At 38.5% G+C, this 21,484-nt stretch overlaps 1 protein-coding gene across 1 annotated transcript; it reads right to left on the bottom strand.

The window, feature by feature from the left end:
* Positions 1-17,616: 17,616 nt before the first annotated feature.
* LOC135195397 (uncharacterized) lies at positions 17,617-20,294 on the bottom strand. Its single transcript, XM_064221654.1, has 2 exons — positions 19,705-20,294; positions 17,617-17,794 (listed from the first exon to the last, which is right to left on the bottom strand). Exons 1-2 carry the CDS (start codon positions 20,292-20,294, stop codon positions 17,617-17,619), a joined length of 768 nt encoding a protein of 255 aa, XP_064077724.1.
* Positions 20,295-21,484: the final 1,190 nt, after the last annotated feature.

Genomic DNA, 21,484 nt, shown 5'->3' with positions numbered 1-21,484 from the left:
AAAATATAAAAAGGCTGAATTTGCAGGCGTTGCTTTACTGTGCACTTAGCCTAGAAACCTGATCTCACTTTAGGAAGGTATAGTTTATTTTTTTTTTTTTTTGTATGTGAAATAAATGGAAAACTCTACTTTTTGTTTTTAGTGTGATTAGCTAAAAACAGGAAGACACTCATCAATGCAATTCAAAGGAATTCATAAAAACAAAAGAAATCTTCATGCAATAAAAAAAAAATAAATAAATAAAGAGCAATTACTATGTAGAGAACGTGAATGCAATCAGTTAGGGGTGATGTAATATAAAAATTGCTTTTGATATCAAAAGTGGAGAATAAAAACGCTAAAATTAAAGAAACAACTCCATAACACCAAGATATCAAATGACTTCGCCATTTCGAATTTCTAACAGCATAGGCAAGAAAACAAACTTTCTTTAAACTGGAGAAACTTTTTATAGGCATAAATGCTTTAATTTGTACTATAAAAATAAACAGGCATTGTCCTTTCTTCTAAGTTCATAGGGTGACTGTGACCAAATTGCAAAATCACAAATACCTGGAACCATCATTTCAGTGGGTGGTAAAATAAGTACATATACATACACACACACATACACATTATATATCTATATATATATATATTTATATATATTATATATATATATATATATATATATATATATATATATATATGTGTATATATATATATATATATATATATATATATATATATATATATATATATATATTATATATATATATATATATATATATATATATATATATATATATATATATATATATATATGTATATATATATATATATATATATATATATATATATATATATATATATATATATATATATTATATATATATATAAATGATATATATATATATATATATATATATATATATATATATATATATTCATAGCTACTAAAGTTATCTCATTATCTTTTCTCGTATCCTAAATATTTCTTTTCTTTGTATACATCTCTCTTTCCCTTCAAGGGTTTTGTATATAATTGTAGTTTTTATTTACCCACTTGTATTGCTTTTTTAGCTTTCCACCGTCATTATTATCATCATATTTGATAATTACACCATTGTGCGGGATCCTTATCTGGTCATCGCCACAGTGTTGCGTAAATTTCTTCAGGACAGCTTTAATTAGCTGTATATAATTGCCTCCGTTTTGCATAGATATTTCTAACGGCGAAGGTTTAATTGTACAGGAACTGTATTTAAATCCTTCACATTTATCAGTGTTATATTTTTTGCTTAAAATAACTAATGAAAGAGATTGAAAGTGTTTGCAGGATGGGAGAGTGGAACTAAACGAGTGTAAGAGTGAGGTATCTGCTGGGACTACATATTTGCAGTTTGGGAAAAAGGCTGAAATGGGTGAAGGGACTGGTGAAGCAAATTTCTGTTACAAAGGTGAAGTTTGGAAGTTGAATTATTCAAATGAAAAGAAATGCTGCTGAGAACAATTGCTTGTGTCGTATATTTATGGCCGTCTTAGAAAAACACTGAAGCCTGATCATTAAGTGCCTAACAAAATGTGCATATTAATGTAGGATTATCACGGCGACGGGTTCATGTCGTCAAATTGTCTCGACTTTTTGTTTATCGTTGACAAAGAAGTATATAGTGTCTTTTACTATTTCATTTTTTTTCTATTCCAACGGAACTACCAAAGGAATAGACGCGGTAAAAGAAAGGTGAGTTTGCTGCACGTACTACAGAAAATCAAAAGTACAATTTTTGCTTGAAGTATTTCCACTACTTTTTCAACTGATTCACACTGAAGTCCTCTTGTGCGATGGCTACTTTAAAATCATCCTTCAGCCTCACACATTTCTTGAAAAAAAAAAAAAAATCATCTCCACATCACATTTTTCCTAATTTCGAGAGAATGTCAAGTCAGTCATATCGTTCAAACGTTCCCATTAATTCTTCATTAGATAGAAAGCAACCTTTCTCCGCTTGAGACAAGGAGATCGATTGCATTGCTGTTTCATACACAGGTGCATGAAACTCATCTCTCATCAGTAAAGGATATTTATGAAAACAATCCTTCATATGATGCTTGTCATTTTTCCCCTGCGTTAGTTGAGATTAAATTCGTCCGTGTTGAAAGCACTCTCTTTGAGTTGATTAAAAAAGAATTATCCTATTAAAGTTTAGGGATACAAATTCTTACTGATTTATTCCTGATATTTTTCAAGATGTTCTCTTTTCGTAATCTTGTGAAGGTTGCTAATGACAAGTGAAGAAAATGGGAAAATAATGTTATTCCGAGAAAAAAAAATAATATAGTATATTAACGAGATGGGTATCAAGTATGTATTCCAAACAACAAAATGAAGACTTAAAAGTAGTCTGACCGATTATTTCATAGTAAAAACAAGATTCACCATATGGATGACATCCTTATCTCTTAACATTTCTTAGCAAGAATAGATCATCTTTGCTGATATTCTAAGGTATGATGAAAATTACTATCACCTCGGTTTGTGCGTCCGCGCAGGCGCGTGTGTGCATATGTGCACTTGCTTAACGAGAAATCTGGTTTCGAATAAATCGTGATTCTGAACGCCAGTAAATATACGGAAGTTCTTCGATGACCGAGATGATATTATCACCATCCCAGTGATTACAGGAATGCATTGCATAACTGTTCAAGGGTATACCATTAGGTTTAACAAGTGACTGATGAAGTTCAGCCTCTATTATTATTACTGTTATTATCATTGGTTTTCTGCAAAAGAAAGCCACCGAGATGGCTATATGTCTGTCCGTCCGCGCTTTTCTGTCCGCCCTCAGATCTTACAAACTACTGAGGCTAAAGGGCTGAAAATTGGTATGTTGATCATCCACCCTCCAACCATCAACCATGCCAAATTGTAGCCGTCTATCCTTAGTAGTTTATATTTTATTTAAGGTTGAAGTTAGCCATGATCGTGCGTCTGGTCATGCTACAGAACAGGCCACCACCAGGCCGTGGCTCAATGATTCATGGGGCCCCAGCTCATACAGCATCACACACTGTACAGAAAACGCGATTGCGCCGAAGTTTCTTTTATTATTAGTATTATCATTTCTGGATCCCCATACATCTAGTTCCAAGGGTCTGTCCGTAAACGGAAGTAAACTATTTTGTAGGACCCACTAAAACAGGTCGGCCAGATAATTACGTCACACGGGCTCGTCGCTGGCAGGACCCGCTACCTGGGTACTGGCTGAGCGATGCAACAGAACATTCAACCATCTTCCTCCTCTTTGCATTAATAGTTATAGTTTTGTATTAATTTTATTTTAATGGTTGTCAACCAGTTACCACATTATTTAACACCGTCGTTTATTTTGTTAAAAAATAAAGCCTCATATGTCAAAGTAGTAAGTTAAGTTTTTTTATCGATAGATGAGCATAAGAACTTGATGTAATTGACATCTTTCTTTGTATTGTTTCAAACATCTTAGAGAAACATGACGTAAACGGTAATGAGGCCAACCCAGACTAACTCAAACGTTCAATATTTGAGAGGAAATTTGTCCTCATGCAACCTGTATTTAGGTACAGCTATGCTCAGACCTCATGCTATATGACTGCATAGAATTTCGTTTAAAATTCACTAACTGGGAACCTAACATGCTCCATATTTATCTGTTATTTCAATGCAAAAACATGATTAGTGCATACAATTAGGCCATAATAAGTTTCATAAGAATGAAATCTGTCATATATTTGTAAACTACAAGAAAATGTCACGCGTAGCCAAATTTCAGTAAAACCACATACAAAACATTTTCAATACTTTCATATGCGCATCACTGAAGCATTTGACCAAAACGAAGTGGTCATCAAACCTCAGCTCAAATGCTATATAAAAAAACGGGGAAAAAATTCATAGCATTGATATTGCTTCTAAAGCAAGCATTCAATTTGAAGTAGTCCTATTTAAGTGCTTTTACACCATCCACTGAAAAAATGTAATTATATATATATAAAATATATATATATATATATTTATATATATATATATAATATATAATATATATATATATAATATATACAAAATTAGAATATGCCCGCTGATATCAAAGTGTGAGGGGAGCGTCTGTGACGCAACCATTACAGTGTCTGTGCAACAACAACCACCTGGTGTAACGTAGGTCTACAATGAGTAGCGACAATGAAATTTTCTTCAAAGCATTTATTTTATATTTGTTAGCGGAATATTTGGGTTTTCATACAAAATAATTTGTTATATTTCTTAAATACTTCAAAAACGATGGCATACTAGCAAATATTCGCTGATGCAATTATTCTTTTGTCAAAGCCAGGATTTTGTTCCTGGGCCTATACTCTGTTTTTTTTTCATCTGTCCACCCGCCTGTGGTGTTTTTGTATGGCAACACTGCGTCCCGGGCTTTAGATAGTCACATTCAGCTTACATTCAACGATTATAATAATATCCTATTTCGAATATTAACGGTGTAATTCGCATACAGTAAATTATTAAAACACTTTTCAGATGCAATGTACACCCAGATATCCTTTTATTTACCTAAAACTTACACATAGCGTAACTATCTAAAGCCCGGGACGCAGTGTTACCATACAAAAAACACCACAGGCGGATGGACAGATGAAAAAAAAAGAGTATAGGTGTGTTGGATTTTCTTTACTTTACACTTAGCATTCACATCTCAACATTAACAATTTCTAGCCAGAAAGCAAATGAAATTATCAACACATTCTTGCACATGGTATGTAAATTATTATGAAATAATAAATTACATACCAAAAGAGAGCAGAAGGACTTTTATGAGAATATCAATAATAGCCACGTTCTCCATATGATGAAAATCATCGTCATTTATTATATCTCAAAGAACAGGCAATCTCTACAAATAAATTAATTAGTAATAGGGATTACATCTCAGAAGTCTTACATTATTTTTTCAGGCCTATGAATCTTTTTGTAACATCCAGTGTGCTTGAGCACAGCCTAAAACTAGTTTGAAAATTTTGTTATGATGACTGTTGAGCTCAGTAGGTCTACTGTTATAATGCTGCAAAGGTAATTACATTGACCAGCCCGAGTAGCATGTTAAGCACTCTGTCATTGATGGTACCGCTAACCTTATCACACCGTACTTTGAACTAAGCAATGTGAAAATAAAATCAGTTCAAATCACACGGATTGCGAATTATACCAATGCATAAAAGGGATCATATCTATATAACCATAAGGAAAATTGCACAAGCTTTGAATGCGCAAACATTTGATATGTATGACATTAGAAATAAAATTGAAAGTTTAGCCCTACTTGGCAACGTTACGTTGAGTCTGGAAATCTGGACAATACAAAAAGAATCATGTAAACATGAGATTTTGAGCATCACTGTACAATAGTGATAATAGCATATAAATATATTTTTTACAACAAGTTTTTTACTTAATTGAATAGTACATCAACACCCAGCTGTCTAAATGATTTTCCCTCCATGAGCGGCATTCCATGTATTACATTGAATGCTTCCCTGAATTTTATTAAATGAGAGAAGAAAAGTAGATTTTATGAGTATTGAAAAGAAAAGGAAAACGAACCCTACTTGAGTTGTATTATAACAAAATGCTGCAGAGATAAGGATTCGAAAATATACTCAGATGAAACAATTAAACACTATAATTCTCAATAAGGGTAGCACAAGAGTTAATTGTACAAGGAGCGCTATCAGTATCTGTGGCACCTCAAGTTTACATTAAAATCACTAGGTAAAACAGTACACTGGTGCCAAATAAGCAAGTAACAAATACTGCAACTAAAATTAGTACTAAGGCTTGCAGACTGAAACTAGCTCAAATGACATCACAATATATGGTGGCAAAACACTACAGAGAATGATTATCAACTTGGCACTGCAGATATGTCATCCCAGGATCTTCCTGGTGGTTAGACATAAGGTGGTCCTGCTGGATTCTGAGAATATGGGGCACACAATGGAGGACCGGTGAGGGGTCTTATCTCCTTGGAGTGACTGCCAAAAAGGCCTGACGGATGTCAGTCAGCTACAGGGCTTCATCATAGGCCGTGGGTGAACTGGATTCTTCAGCGAGGAACCAAGTAATAGGACAGCAGGTAACAGGAGCTCAACAATAGATGGTAGAGGTGTGCTACTAGCCTGGTGGTAACCCAAGAGAGAGTAAACACCCCCTGTCATGTCCTGGGACAGAGCAAAGTTCTCAAGGCCGAGGCTAAGGCAGACAGAGATCTGGAGTGTATTCTAGTGGCACTGTGGAAGTGTGGGCTTCTTGTATAACATGAAACTTGAGGAGAAGGTTGACACAAACGGTGGCCATGTCCAGGACTCAGTTGAATGGGGTTTTGAGCCTAAATCGAGGTTGGCATGTAGCTGGACTGTATACCAAGGTCTCTGGACTTTAACTGAGTATGCGTGCATAATTCACCAGTTTCTTCCAGACTCTTAGTTCACTTGATACCATTAATCAAAAACAAGCTAAAGGATGCAGCTGACCCTGGCAACTACCGGCCAATTGCAATCACAACGATCGCATCGAAGATACTTGAGTCGGTTCTTCTTGTGAGACTTCTCCCCTTTCTACACACCACTGACAACCAGTTCGGGTTTAAAGCAAACCACTCAACCGACATCTGCATCTACATACTGAAAGAATTGCTGAAACTACTACCTATCATCAGCATCTCCGGTTTTCCCGTGTTTCGTAGATGTGAGAAAAGCATTTGACAGAGTAAACTACCTGAAGCTATTCCTGAAGCTGCATAAAAGGGGCACACCCATATATCTAATTGGCATTTTACATTGCTGGTTTCTCCACACAGCAATTCTGTGTCAAATGGGGCAACGTATTATCGTACACCTTCGGCTCCCTAAACGGGCTTCGGCAAGGGGGCATTCTCTCTCCATACCTGTTTAATACGTACACAGATGCCTTGAATGTCAAACTGAACTCACTCCCAATCGGATGCACTGTCAATGAAAACACTATAAACAACCTCTGTTACGCCGACGATATGGTTCTGATTTCCCCATCAGTGCATGGCCTTCCACGACTCATCGACACTTGCCGCCAATATGCAGAGGAATTTGATATAATCTACAACGAAACCAAGACCCAGTGCATGTCACTGCTCCCGAGATCGCTTAAGCATATTGCTGAACCACAAATTTTCCTCGGAAACCATCGGCTGGAATTTGTGCACGAATTTCCGTATTTGGGTCACATTATTACCGACTACCTAAAAGATACGGCAGACATTGAACAGAGGCGTCGTAAACTATGTGCAACTGGCAACATGATTGCAAGGAGGTTTGCCTTCTGTCACCGAGACGTGAAACTGTTGCTCTTCCGCTCGTACTGCTACAGTATCTATGGGTGTTCCCTCTGGACGAACTATCCCGAGAGACCATGAGACGTATCACTGTTGCACAATGACATTCTGAGACGCCCTCACAAACACTCCACGCTACCACTCCGCCACACAGATGTTCTTAGAAAACCACCTGGACAATTTAAAATCATTGTAAGGCGAACAATGTCTAGCCTGGTAACCCGAGTGAGAAACAGCGGCAACTCGCTCATACAAAGCATCCTAAGGAGTGAAGCAAGAAGGAGATCTAAATTGGGGGAAAGATGGGAAAATGAGGCCTTTGTCCCCTTAAAGGACTTAATCTTAATCTCTGTATTAGCAAGATGTCATCTGCAGATTTTGTCATTATTATATTATTGCTGATATTTTATTTTTTCATTATTTCTGTGATTACTATCAAGTTAAAGTTTTTTTTGTTTTTTTTATATATATACATTCAATTTATGTATTTAGCCCTCTGGACCAGACTACTGTAACCACCTAAGGTCTCTAGTGAAATTTAAGCTATATAATTTGTGCACTAACTGTTATAACTCTCAATGCATTTTTTTTCTCACCAATATTATTACTATTACCAGTATTATGATTACTATCTTTTTATGCTACCTTAGCTATTTTGTGGATAAGTGCCGATTACTAATTTTTCCTATCATGTTGACTCATATATCTAGATTGTGTATGTTACTGTGTATTTTGTATGTTCATTGTATATGGCCCTGAACCGAATTAAAGGATATTATTATTATTATTATTATTATTATTATTATTATTATTATTATTATTATTATTATTATTGTTATTATTAGCTGTTGTGGGTACTCTCATGCGTCTTGAGCTATATGATACGGTACTGTGAGGGTATGAAGTCCTCAGGGTGAATTCATACCCTAAAAGGAAGATATTTGAGTTTGGGGTTCCACCCACCCCCGCAAACTGGAGTTTGTGTCAGTGACGTTGTTTCAGCCAGCAGATTCGTGCAGTGATTCTGATTTCCCAGGGGAGTGATAGCGTTGTGGCCTTTTGCTCCTCCATCTCAGAGACTCGGAACCTGAAAACACCAATTGTGCCAGTATTGAGATTTAAGAAGCAAGGGGACGAGGTGTATGTGTTTGCAGAGAGGAGAGAGAGGAGGTAGTGATTGTCAAAGCTGACAGGACTGTGCCTGAGGCTTGCTAAATGGGGTCAAAGGTCAGCCGAGGAACGTGACTGGGGGGTGGGGCTGGAAAAACGTTGAAGCTGGGTGTCAAGGAAAGGCGTGAATTCTTACACTACAATAACTACTGATCCAACAGGTATTGTTAATATTGTTAACCCTTGAAGAGGTTTAGGGGGTGTGACTGAAAAGCAATTTGCAGGTGTGGGTTGCGCCAAGCTCTGAGGGGTCTGTTCCTTTGGAGAAGGTGTTTGACAGGCTGTTTATTATTGAAGATTAAAAAGGGAACTCTCTGATTTTACTTAATGACTCGAAAGTAAAAAATACTTACAAGAGGACTTATGAAATACGACTGGAAAGTCCTCACACAGATAGAAAATACTTCTGAGGATTAGCTACTACAGAAGGCATTACAAATCTCACCCTTATGCAAAGGAGAAATTCATTATTACTTAAATTTCTTATTTGAGAGCGTAGTTGTAAATTAATATAAATGAGACTGAGCATATGCCATCATTAGACAATCATACTCGATATTACATTTGAACTATTCATATTTTATTCATCGACATTGGCAACAAGGGAGTTTAAACACCATTTGCCAAATGAAGGATGGCACAGCTTATTGCTTTGCTTTCAATATTCAGCAGCCATGGCTTTATTTCATCTATTTGATCCTAAGGTTTTACATGAACAGATTATATTGCATTTTTAGGACTAACTGAATCGACACTACGACATGTATTCAACCATGTTTCTTGTTAGTTCCCTTTTGAAATCTAAAACATCTTATCCTAAAGTGTTTTGTCTTAAACTTGGTGTTCGGACAACCATATATTGCACAATTATTCAGCATGGCTATAGAAAGTTCTTTAGCAATGTATCTTGAATTCCAGCACTCACACACGTGGAAGTGAAGAACTAAAATTTGTTTGCAAGGTCTAGACTGTCGTTGGTTTACAACCTATGGTTTACACTATGCAGTCGATCTGGGTAATTCAGCATTGATCCCGTCTGGGAATTAGCAGCCAAAGTAGGAAGAACATGATGTTGAGAGGGTCCTGTTCAGGTCAAAATATCATAAGCAAAAGACCTGGTGTTGGGTGGGTTAAAAACCCTCTTGAAGTCACCGAATCAGGACTCCCTGGGTTTGGAGTGCTGAGACAGGAAGGACAGGTAAAGGCCATGGTGCTGATCCCTGTTTTTGACGCCCCCGCCAATCCAGGAACCCAAATTCTTCTTCTTCGTCTTCGTCTTCTTCTTCTTCTTCTTCTTCGTACAATTTTTAATGCATCTAGCTATAAAAGTGCCTTCATCATGAGACCCTGCGTTTAACCCTCAATAGGTTCAGTCGAAGATGCCTATTTATTTGTTAAGAAGTTTTCCATTTTCTTGAATTTCATTTTTTCTTTGTCATAACTGTTTTTGATAGACAGATCTTTATCTCACTCTCAAATGTCTCTAGTTTTTATATCCTTTAAGTTCTCTGAAAAGACTGGCAGCCGTGTTTTCATGGGTCCTTTTTCCAGTTACCTATTATTTTCTATGCTCCTACTCCTGCTGTGCTTTCGGGAGTATCTCCCTGAGGGCCTATTTCATATTTTGTTTTATTATTATTCTTCATAATGATGTACGTCAAAGCACATTCTACTGCCGACTACTGCTTCAATAGGCGGTCCATGAAGCACAATAGAAATTGGAATGCTACCATCCAGTAAGGATTTATTCATCATTAGGGAATGTTTACGGTTTACGAATAGTTATGTCTAATCTCGAAGGATAAATCGAGTGAACAATGCTGCTACAGGAGTAAATGCTGAAGACAATGATGGTGATTATGTTGGCTTTGCGTTAATCAGTGCAGTGTTCTACTTCTCTTAGAAAGTGTGAAGCAATGCTCTTCATAAACATGATCATTGTTGATGATTTATTACTTATTACCTCTCTCTACTGTATACTGAATTGGTGTCTGTACATAAATTTCATATATTACTCCTTTTTACGGTTTCAACGAGCATCTAAGAACGGGAAAATGAGTTAGAAGACAATCCTTTAAACTGGAATCATGGAATGCATCAATTATTGGACGGCATGCCAATCCGGTATCAAGCTGGTTACAGAGAGATTACAGAATTTTATTTTGTGTATTCCCAGTTCACTAACATATGTCTGCGTCATCAGATACATGGATTTGACCTTAACCCTACCCCTGTATTAAGGTAATTAACATTTACAACATGAATGATTTGGTTTGTAATTAAAACAATTAAAAAAGGCGCCTAAGTTTCCTGGGCGCAATAAAGTTTTCTGTACAGCATATAATACTGTATGGAACTCTCAGCCGGCCGTGGTGGCCTGTGTTGTTGCGGTGCCAGACGAATAATCTTGGATAACTTTAACCTTAAATACTAAAGCTAGAAGGCTGTAACTTGGATTGAATGATGATTGGAGGGTGGACGATCAACATGTCAATTTGCAGCCCCTCTAGCCTCAGTGGTTTTTAAGATCTGAGGACGGACAGAAAAAGTGCGAACGGTCAGACAAAGCTTCTCATTAGTCTTCTTTTACAGAAAACTAAAAAGGTATGACGCTTTCATTTTATCCCCTTCTGAGCAACGGGCTGTACAGGAACACTGAAGTTTAAGGGACCAGGCGTATCACCGATAACCTGAAACATACACATACAGACACTAGAGCCTGCAAAAGTGAGCCTTGGGCAGAAAGTGATACGATGAGATATATATACACTATGTTATGATAACGTATTTAAAAAACGAATCTCTATCTCCTTTCTGTCTTTACTTACATAACTATGATTCTGCTTCTATCCATCTGTACAGGGCTTGGATTAATAATGACAAACAATTTCCACTTTTGCCACAGAATTAGATCTACTTAATGAATCTGTCATCCAATCAGAAGCTCTCCTTTCTCCGTCTGTCTGTCTGTCTGTCTGTCTGTCTGTCTGTCTGTCTGTCTGTCTGCCTTTACTTCTCAAGTTTCATTCTTTCACTAGTGAGATGATAGGGATGAGAAATCACGTCTGTGAAAAACGAAATCAGAATATAAATGCTTTTCTTTTCTATTGGGATCATCTCCGGTAAGAAGCATTAATTAGAATTACGAATTATGAATTCCATTAGAATCTATTCGCAGCCTTCCATTGACAAAAAATCATATTATAATATTATCAAAAAGGAAAACCTCTAACGAGATGTGTTGGCTCACACTGACTTTTCATTAAAAGACTTCAGCTTTCGCCCTACTTATTTTGCTTTATTACATGGTAATGTTAATACATGTTTTCGAATTACATGAGAGAGACAGACAGACACAGAATATGAGTGATCAGGCGTGAGTGCCCGAGTGTGCTTGCGTGCACTTCAATAATTCTTTAAGAATGGATGGAAATATCTCTATGCATTGTTATCATCGAAACCATCTTACCTACCCTGAAGGATTTGGGCTTCGAAACTTTAAATGCGTCGCCACAGGCTGCATATTTGTGGAATCCTTTGATATTAAAATATTACGACAGTGATTCTATGATTACTCCAATCACGATCTTAAGACATAAACCATGAACCATGAATGGAATTGGCGAAAACACATATCTCCAAGTAGAAATATTTAGGAGTGTTAGGTGCGATCAGATCAGAGGTGGAGAAAGTGTGTTGTTCACTACAAGGTTTTGTTTGTAAGTTTGTTTGGGCGTTTGTGTCTGTCTCAGAGATTGTCTGCCTAGCAGCCTTTAAGTAGTGTGGTCTTAAATCCAAATACTCATTAATCCATCAAAAAGAATCACTCTTCAATCATTATTAAAACATCTATAGAGAAATGTGTGTGTGCACGTGTGTAAAACACACACAAACAAAAATATATATATGTATATATATATATAATATATATATATATATATATATAGATATATATATATATATATATATATATATATATATATGTGATAGCACTGGTATACTCGAGCCACGAGTGCTCTGCCACTAGAAAGTCAATACAGTCCAAAGCGGTCGGTTTCATTTCATATGCTCCCCACCGACGTAGGTTCTAAGTAGATTGTGGTTATATTAGAACAACATCAGACATGCATTTGATGTCTAGGCCAGTCCTCTACGACGCTCCTGATTGGCTGTTGATAAGCCAATGTCAAGGCTGGAAACTCTCAGTCTCTCGAGAGAGTTCGTATGTTACACCTCTCCTGAGGGATACTTTTGAAAGACGTATCCCTCAGGAGAGATGGAACATACATCCTGCCTATGCAAACTCTCTCGAGAGACTGAGAGTTTCCAGCCCTGTCATTGGTTTATCATTAGCCAAATCAGGCAGTGTTGTAGGGGATCTGACCTAGAACGAGACCATCAAATTCGCGCGGGCTGATGTGAAATTTTACTCGATAGGCTGAAATAGATTTTGTTCCGATGGTCGAAGGTTTGCATGTGATCGAGGATGCAAACTGTTTTCCTTACAGTTATATTAATCTGCAATGCTTATTAATACTCGTATACTAAAACAACCATTCCACTCCTCCATATTTAGATTACAAGCATGCCGATTGAAGTCGATAATATAAAACAATACAGTCGCATGAATGGCGAGCTGATAACAAACAGTTTACTCAGGTCAAACACAACTAAGTGATTGAGTTTCAACGATTATTTTGTATCTAATTGTAGGTACATAAAATGATATGGCTATGTGAGTGAGAATAAGAGCTATTTTAATCATTTCTTGCAAGTGAAGTACATGAGTAGGTTAATATTGAAAATAAACCAAAAATATCGGGTGTTATTTGGCTTGTTATCTTCGAGTCACTTACCACAAGGTGCTGCCATTAAAAACGGCAGAAGTACCTAGTGACCCCGTGTTTAGTAATAGCCCATCAGGGTTCAAAGTATTATATCCATCCATTTCTGTTTTGCGTGGTTGACAAATTGTATTAATACGCGATATCCTCTAGTGGCCGTCTACTTTGCATTAACCAAATGGGGATTAGTACTAGCACCTCTGAGTAGGTGACACGTATATAACAAGCCAATGTAGCACCAAATAGTGCTGTCTATAAGGTTTGCTAGAGCTTAGGGGAGGTGAATGTAACAACAATACTCTTTATATTTTTATTCAAATTTTGAACATTATAATAGGCCAGTGTTTGGGAACTTCCAGGACTATTTAGCTTCACATTGTATTCAGCAAAAGAATAAAAGCCCATTCAGTTCCAGTCATCCTTAAGGTAGATTTACACCTACACACTTTTTTGCTATGGGCAGTTACGCCATAGGTCCACAAGAAGCTGCCAGAAAGCACACAAAAAGGTAAGGACGCCACTGGGGGTGTCTGGCGCGGGCCACCAAAGTCGTACGGAGCCGTTGGGTTTTTAAAACTTTTCAAGTTCTTGCGCAGCGTTTGGCACCCTAATGAAGTCGCACGAAACCATAAGTGGTGTGCACGGCGCTGCAACAAAAGAGGTAAGAACCCGCACAGTGCCACGCCACACTGCACCACACTGCACCACGTGCAACCTGGTGCGGGTTCTTACCTCACGTGCAGGAGCGTTATGGCGTGATGCTACGGCAGCGTACTGTGCTCTTAAGGCGCCTTCATACACAATTAATACATGGCGCGCATATGTTGCGGGGCATGCAGCATTTTGTTACTGGGCTCCATCCCTAATCGATTGTATGGGAAAGGTTTGCCTGGGGGGGGGGGGGCGCGGGCAGCCTGGGGAGGATAAAAGGGGCCAGACAGAACGTGGGGCATCATTCACGCTCTGACAGCCTGTCGACACGCATACCCAGCCACTCTCGAGCCACTTGATACAAAGATGCCTCTTTGGAAGACCACCCCCAGGCCTACCCAGCAGTTCCAGGACAACCAGGACACCCAGGACATCCAGCCTGCACAACCGGATTAGACATCTGACCATGAAGAAGAGCTGCCCGTTGAGCCGACCCTTCCTCACTTGTCAAAACCCAGGACACCGCAGGCCCGAGTGGTATCGTAGTGCGGCCGGAGAAATGATACCACCCCAGCAAGAAGGACATACAAGACTTCCCGTTCACATTAGAGGACAAGGAGATGATCGTCGAATTCGTCAAGTCACACCCTACCTTATACGACAAGTGGGACAGGCAATGGTCCAATCCGAGGAGGAAGGAGGAACTCTGGCATGAACTGGCAGCGAATTTTACCAATTGTAACTTCCAGCAAGTTCAGAAGTACTTCGAGGCCCGCCGTACCGACTTCGGGAAGATTGAGAAGAGGGATCACAAGAGCGGGTCAGCTGCACGGCACAGGACAGCACAGGAAGAGGATGTCATGACTACGTGGGCATTCCTGGGAGGTCACATCACCCACGCACCCACAATAGCAAGCGATCGCTTTTCACCTATATCTACTAGGGTGTCGCCTTGTAATTGTTTAACTAACAAGGTTATTTTCTGACCTGCGATAATGTTCGCAAGTATCGGTTTGTATACATCACATCTTAGACAAGTATCATGTCTGTGATGATATTTCTTCTAAGTTCCCATTTATTGTTGTTTCTTGTAGGTAGGTTTGAAGTCGTTTAAAACACATAGTGAAATAACAAGTTATATTTAACAAGTTTACATCACAATGATATCTACAGGAAGATTTGAATAGCTCTTCAAGGGGAGAGGTGTGATAGAAGTCTGATAAACAATTATGTTGCGAGAACATTAGTCGAGTGACATATTCCACAATGTTGCACAAACACACGAGTATACGGATCTAGGTCTGTGACGTAGGCACACACTATCATGAGAACGTCAACATGTATTTTGCCAATGGGGCATCGGTTGGCGTTACCTTTTTAAACTGGTGATCCAGGTGTATTCAAATGAAGATGTGATACAAAGCAACGTTAAGGCAATGTCAGCTATTCACTAACTGTTATTTAGAAACGCTGCAAGATCCTACTGGAATACAGGAGTCATCACATTAACACAACAACATGTTTCTACACATAGAATGATGCAATACATTCTAATTAATATGTAATCATTACATATCCTTCCACAGAACCGACGCAGAGGATTCCTCCAGTGCTGACATGTCGGGCCTGTCAGCAACTTCGATCCAGCGGAGGAGGCAGCTGAAGCAGAAGAGACCTAGCACATTGACAGAGGAGCAACAGTTATCCGCCAACACACCTGAATCGACTGAAGCACTGCAGACTCAACTGACTCAAATTATGACCAGCATCAACAAACCTATGCCACAAGCCCAGGAAGATACTCACCATGACATCACCTATATTTGTCCAGTACATGACTCAGTGCTTGGAGTACGTGCCTCGATGTTACCAGCTCTTCTTCGAGCAAGTGATCAAGCTATGCCACAGTTTGGATGGACCCGAAGAAGAGGTTGCCACAACAAAAGAGGCCCCAGCTCCGGGGGTTTGTTCCCACTGGACACCCACACGAGTTGAGAAGGGAACACAGACAAAAAAAGGAAATTCCATAGCTTCTGCACTGCAACCGATTCGGGGATCATCACACTAGTGGTTCACTTCTCAACCCCAACCTGTTTTCTTTCAGTATGATCCCCTCCCTCAACAGCAGCCTCAGCAGCAGCAGTTCTCTCATCAGCAGGTGTACTCGACACAGGTGACATGGGTATTGACACTGTCATTCTTCCCCAGTGGATGGTCGACACCACTGAACTTCTCCCCAAGACCTTCAGCTTCTTCGCTGTCTCCACTAGTCAACAGTCTCTTGGCAGACTTTTGGCCCCCTACCCCTGGCGCCCCCAAACCTACTGTTGCCCATCTCCCCAGGTGAAAAGGAGGAAAATGATCCCGACACAATGGAGTGATAATCAATGTATAAATAAATAAACTATTTTTTTTTCTTAATATTAAATGATTTAGTACATTTTAAGGAATTCATTACTTTTCTTTTTGTAATAAATATGTTGAAATACTGACTTGCATTTACATTTTCTTTATTGATGCTTAATCTATGTCATGACAATATATATGATAATATGATTGGGTGAAATGAAATTGAATAATGAAAAAGCATGGCCATAAAGAATAATAACATCAAGAAATATAACAGGAAATATAAAATGAAATATGATATGTGAAATATGAAATATGAAATAAATAGAACTCGGATAATAACTTAAACTATAAAAGGCAATTGAATAATGAAAGAGCATGGCCATAAAGAATAATAACACGAAGAAATCTAACAGGAAATCTAACATGAAATATGATATATGAAATATGAAATATGAAATAAATAGAACTCGGAAAATAACTTTAACTATAAAATGAAATGTAACATGAAATAAATAGAGCCATCAAACGATATAATAACATACAAAGTAAAGAACAATAATATAATATTGAGAACATGATCAAATGAACATGAACACATACAAATGATAATAAAACAATAATTAACATAGTCTGGACATGGTTATTAACAGGGTAAGAATGAAAATTCATTAACAGACTAAAGACAAATTGACTTCAGTTGATAATATATATTTGAAGTTGAAAATTTTATGATATAAAACAAGTCACAACTTTATTTTCTTACTTTCTATGCTTTTCATTTTCATTTTCTTACATTCTATGCTTTTCATGTTTGTTTCCTTACATTCTATGCTTTTCATGTTCATTTTCTTACATTCTATGATTGTATGTTTGTTTCCGTACATTCTATGCTTTTCATGTTCATTTTCTTACAATCTATGTTTTTCATGTTTGTTTAGTATAAGTATTTTTGCTATGTCCATCATTTGCTTCTCATTTGTCTCATTATTCTCAATTATCTTATTATTACTTTCAGTTCATTATTTTCCAACATCATTTTTTATATGTACCAGTCATCATTCCAATATTCTTTATTATACTAAATTGTTATTAGTTCTTAGGACAATACAAAAGTATGGGAGTATAAAACAACGATAAATAAATCATGATCTTTTTTTATGATTACGTATATTGGTTGGGTTAGGCTTTACATAGTTCTTTGGGTCCTCTTGTCGTCAGTAGCTGGTCGTCCTCGAGGAAACACCAATTGCTCTTGCCATTCCACTGCGCCTGCATCCGATGAGTAGTACTGGGCCAGGTAATCTCTGACGGCCTTCGATTAACGTGTGTAGTTTGGTCCCCTTCTTACCATGAGTCTTTCCATGAGGTTCAGTGTCTCCTGCCTCCAAGTACCTGGTACAGTAAGTTCCAGAAATGAAGCGATAACTTTCAGAGGATTTCGTTCGAAATTCACTAACTGGCAACTATAACTCGTAGCTGGAAAAAACTTTTTTTCTACAGTGAAAGCTCTATCAAGCAAAATGAAGCTAACATATGATGCACAAATATCAAATCTATGATATATATGTAACAAGCATAAGAAAAAATTACGGTAAGTAATTATTTTAAAGTATAGTAATTACTTCCAACTATAGAAAAGAAACAATTTGAAATTTTCGTTCAACACAGGATTACCAACATTACCAATGTATACTTCGAGCAATGTGGAGACAAATATTTAATATCATAGTGTATTATCAATTATTTTAGCGAAGATCCATAAAACCATGCAAGTATCAGTAGAATGAAAAGGGAAAATCTCAGCAACATTAAACATAATCAACCATGAATGCACTTAGATTCAACAGAGAAGTTGGGTGTGGTTGGTAGTTCTGATTCTAGCTTATTGGCCTTGCTAGGACCGAACATGAAACACCATCTTCGAGAAAGGCTCTAACTGCTGATGCTACCGTCAGGTGACTAGGCCTAGTTCCGGGCATAGCAAGGCTTACAATGCAGGGCCACTGTCTGTTATTTAGTTATTTAGGCAAAGATAGAACCATCAGGACCGACACCAGGACCTGTCCTTGCACCTGGGAAACAGACTCGCTATATAAAAAATAAGAAAGGCGATCGCAAGCAACCAGAACATCCGTAAAATCACCACCTGGTTAAGTAGGGAGACGACAGACCCCAACCACCCCTCCCCCCCTCCCCTCATCTACCTCTACCTCTACCCACAATGCTAACTCCACCTTTTTCACTTCAACCTTTTACCTCAAATCTTCGAATCATATTCCAACCGTGAAATTTAAGATTGAATTTGCGTATAGTGGGCGTATCATAAGGGAGTGATATCACCTAAATTCATATTTCCACGGACAACCAGTAATTAGTTCGATCCAGTCCAGCATTATCGTGTAAGAAATTTCATGATTTTATATATATATATATATATATTATATATATATATATATATATATATATATATATATATATATATATAAAGAAGCACCCGAGCATGGCCAATAGGCCTAGTGCTCGATTCTTAAAACAGACCTCTGGTTATTTATGACTAGCTAAAAAGGTCCTGAGAGAGAGAGAGAGAGGAGAGAGAGAGAGAGAGAGAGAGAGGAGAGGAGATACTCGAATTAAAATAATGCTCGCCAAGCATAATCACACACCGGATCATATGGACAATAATAGTCTCACTTATGCACTGAAAAAAAAGGTGGAAACCTACGAAAATACTTGTTTGATGCAAAAATTTGCACAATTGAGGAATTCGATGAAATTATTATCTAACAAGCTGGAAAATATATTTCCTTGATTCTTGAAATAGGCCTAACCATGTAGCCAATGCTAAATGCGCATATAACTTGGATTTTTTTTATACTAACTTGTGTCTTATTTATATTTCATTTAATCAGATGCTAAACTCCTCTGTGCTTCATCAAAAGAAATCATAATAACTTTCGATATAACGCTATAAAAGTCAAAACTTAATTTACAAATTATATTAGGCCAATGCTTATGAACTCGGTTCCTGCTGCCACTCTATGGTGAACACTTGATATCACATATTGAGAGCCACAGATGATTCTATGGGGAATTTTTTTTTCCATTTAATAAACAGTTATTGATCTAACATTGATCATTCGCTGGGGAAAAACTTTCTGTGCTTATACAGTTAATCACTGATACGTATTATCTGATAAAGAGGATGGCAATTATTGGAATAAAATATACTAACTGGCAACCACACGAGTTTCTAAAGAAGTACGATCAATTCTGAGATTTATCGCTTCACTTCTGGAACTTACTGTACAACGTTATGGTGTTGGTCCTCTTGGTCGACGTTGTTGCCAGCACATGGGTAGTGCTGCAGTGCCAGGTTGTGCATGACATATGTGCACAAAGTTATATTCTTGCAAACCTTTACATCCGGTTGCATCGTCGTCCTGAAGACTCGCCATCTCATCTGCACCAGGCTGAATGCGTTTTCCACCACAAAACGAGCGCGAGATAATCTGTAGCTGTATAATCGTTCGGTGGGATCTTGTGATTGGTGGGAGTAGGGCTTCATCATCCACGACTTGAGAGCGAAGGCATCATCGACGACTATGAAGGGGATCGGTTCATCGTCGTTGGGCAGATTTCTGTCTTGTGGGAGTCCTGCTCGATTGTATGTGATGGCCCTGGCCAGGTTGCACTTCTGCCAGGTTCCTCCATCCCCAACACCTCCTTCTGCACCAACGTCGATGAACGGGAACCTGTATTTTGCATCAGAGAGGGCCATGAGGACGATGCTGTGGAACTTCTTGTAACTGAAGTACAGTGATCCTCCACCTTTGGGTTTCTGATTGCGATGTGCTTCCCCTCCAGGGCTCCCACACAATTTACGTAGTTCCATTTTGAGGCAAATCGTTTTGCTACGTCATTCCATGCTTCTGCTGTCTTGGGGGACTTCATCACTTCTGGTTTGTACGTGTCGATAATGGCTTGCAGACTAATGGGATAAACTGGCATATAGAACTCTTGGAGACTCTGAAGATGTATTGGAGACTTGTATAGTCGTTCCCACTTGCCAGGTGGCGGAGAGTGCCCGCCAACTTGAGTCCCATCTCTTGTGCAATCCACATTTTTGTGTCCTTCTTCAAAATGGGTGTCAGCTTTTCAACCATCTCCTCGAACAATTCAGGGTAGATGCGTAGGAAGTTCTTGTGTCCTTTGTGGTCCTCCTTGTTCAGTTCTTGTAGCAGCTGGTCGTAGTCTCCATGTAGTTGTCGTAGTGTCAGCCACTCCCGAGCCCAAATCCCTGGCCTGCCGTCCTTTCTGCGTATTTGTGCAGGTGGGTGTGGCACTGTAGTACTTCTTCTCAACCTGTCAATGACCTGGACTGCACAGAGACACAGGACAGCTACCAAAAATCTCTGGGTCTCCTGGGGTGAGAGGTTGTGGAGGTCCATAATGCATGCTAGCTGAGCGTGGGATGAAGGATGTGCTTGGCAGGCCTCTATATATACCCCTGGTTCATATCCGACACGGTGTGGCATGGTGCATGTGCAACAATCATACAGCGTTCCACGTCATCTCATTGTGCGCGCACTCCGCAACAACACCGCAAGCCACTTGCAACACACCGCTCCGTGCAGTAACAAAGCGCAAGAGGGCATGCCATGGCATATCAACCTGCACCATAAAACCACACAACGCTGTAACACTGCGATAGACACCGCAACATCACCACAACAACACGCTGTAACATGCCTATAACACACCGTATGGGTCTGTGGCGCGCCGCCCAATAACGGTCATTTTTACTCATACAGTGTCAATTTTCTGGTGGCTTCTTGCGGAGCCACACCGTAACTACCTGTAACACAAAAGTGCGAAGATGTAAACCTACCTTCAGTGTTGACATACATACTCCATGAAAGAATAACTTAGGCATGAAATTCTTTTTCATCGCTGGGCATTGGACCGATATTTAGATAGAAAGAATAAATAAAGGTACATTTAAATGGCCATTTTGACTAAAATTGAATGAATGCATTCTTAACATCAGACCAGAAAACCAAATGTCCGGTGAATCAGCTTCAT

This window comes from Macrobrachium nipponense, chromosome 16, assembly GCF_015104395.2.
Source record: "Macrobrachium nipponense isolate FS-2020 chromosome 16, ASM1510439v2, whole genome shotgun sequence".
Taxonomy (NCBI): Eukaryota; Metazoa; Arthropoda; class Malacostraca; order Decapoda; family Palaemonidae; genus Macrobrachium; species Macrobrachium nipponense.
This window is presented reverse-complemented; position numbering and strand designations above follow the sequence as displayed.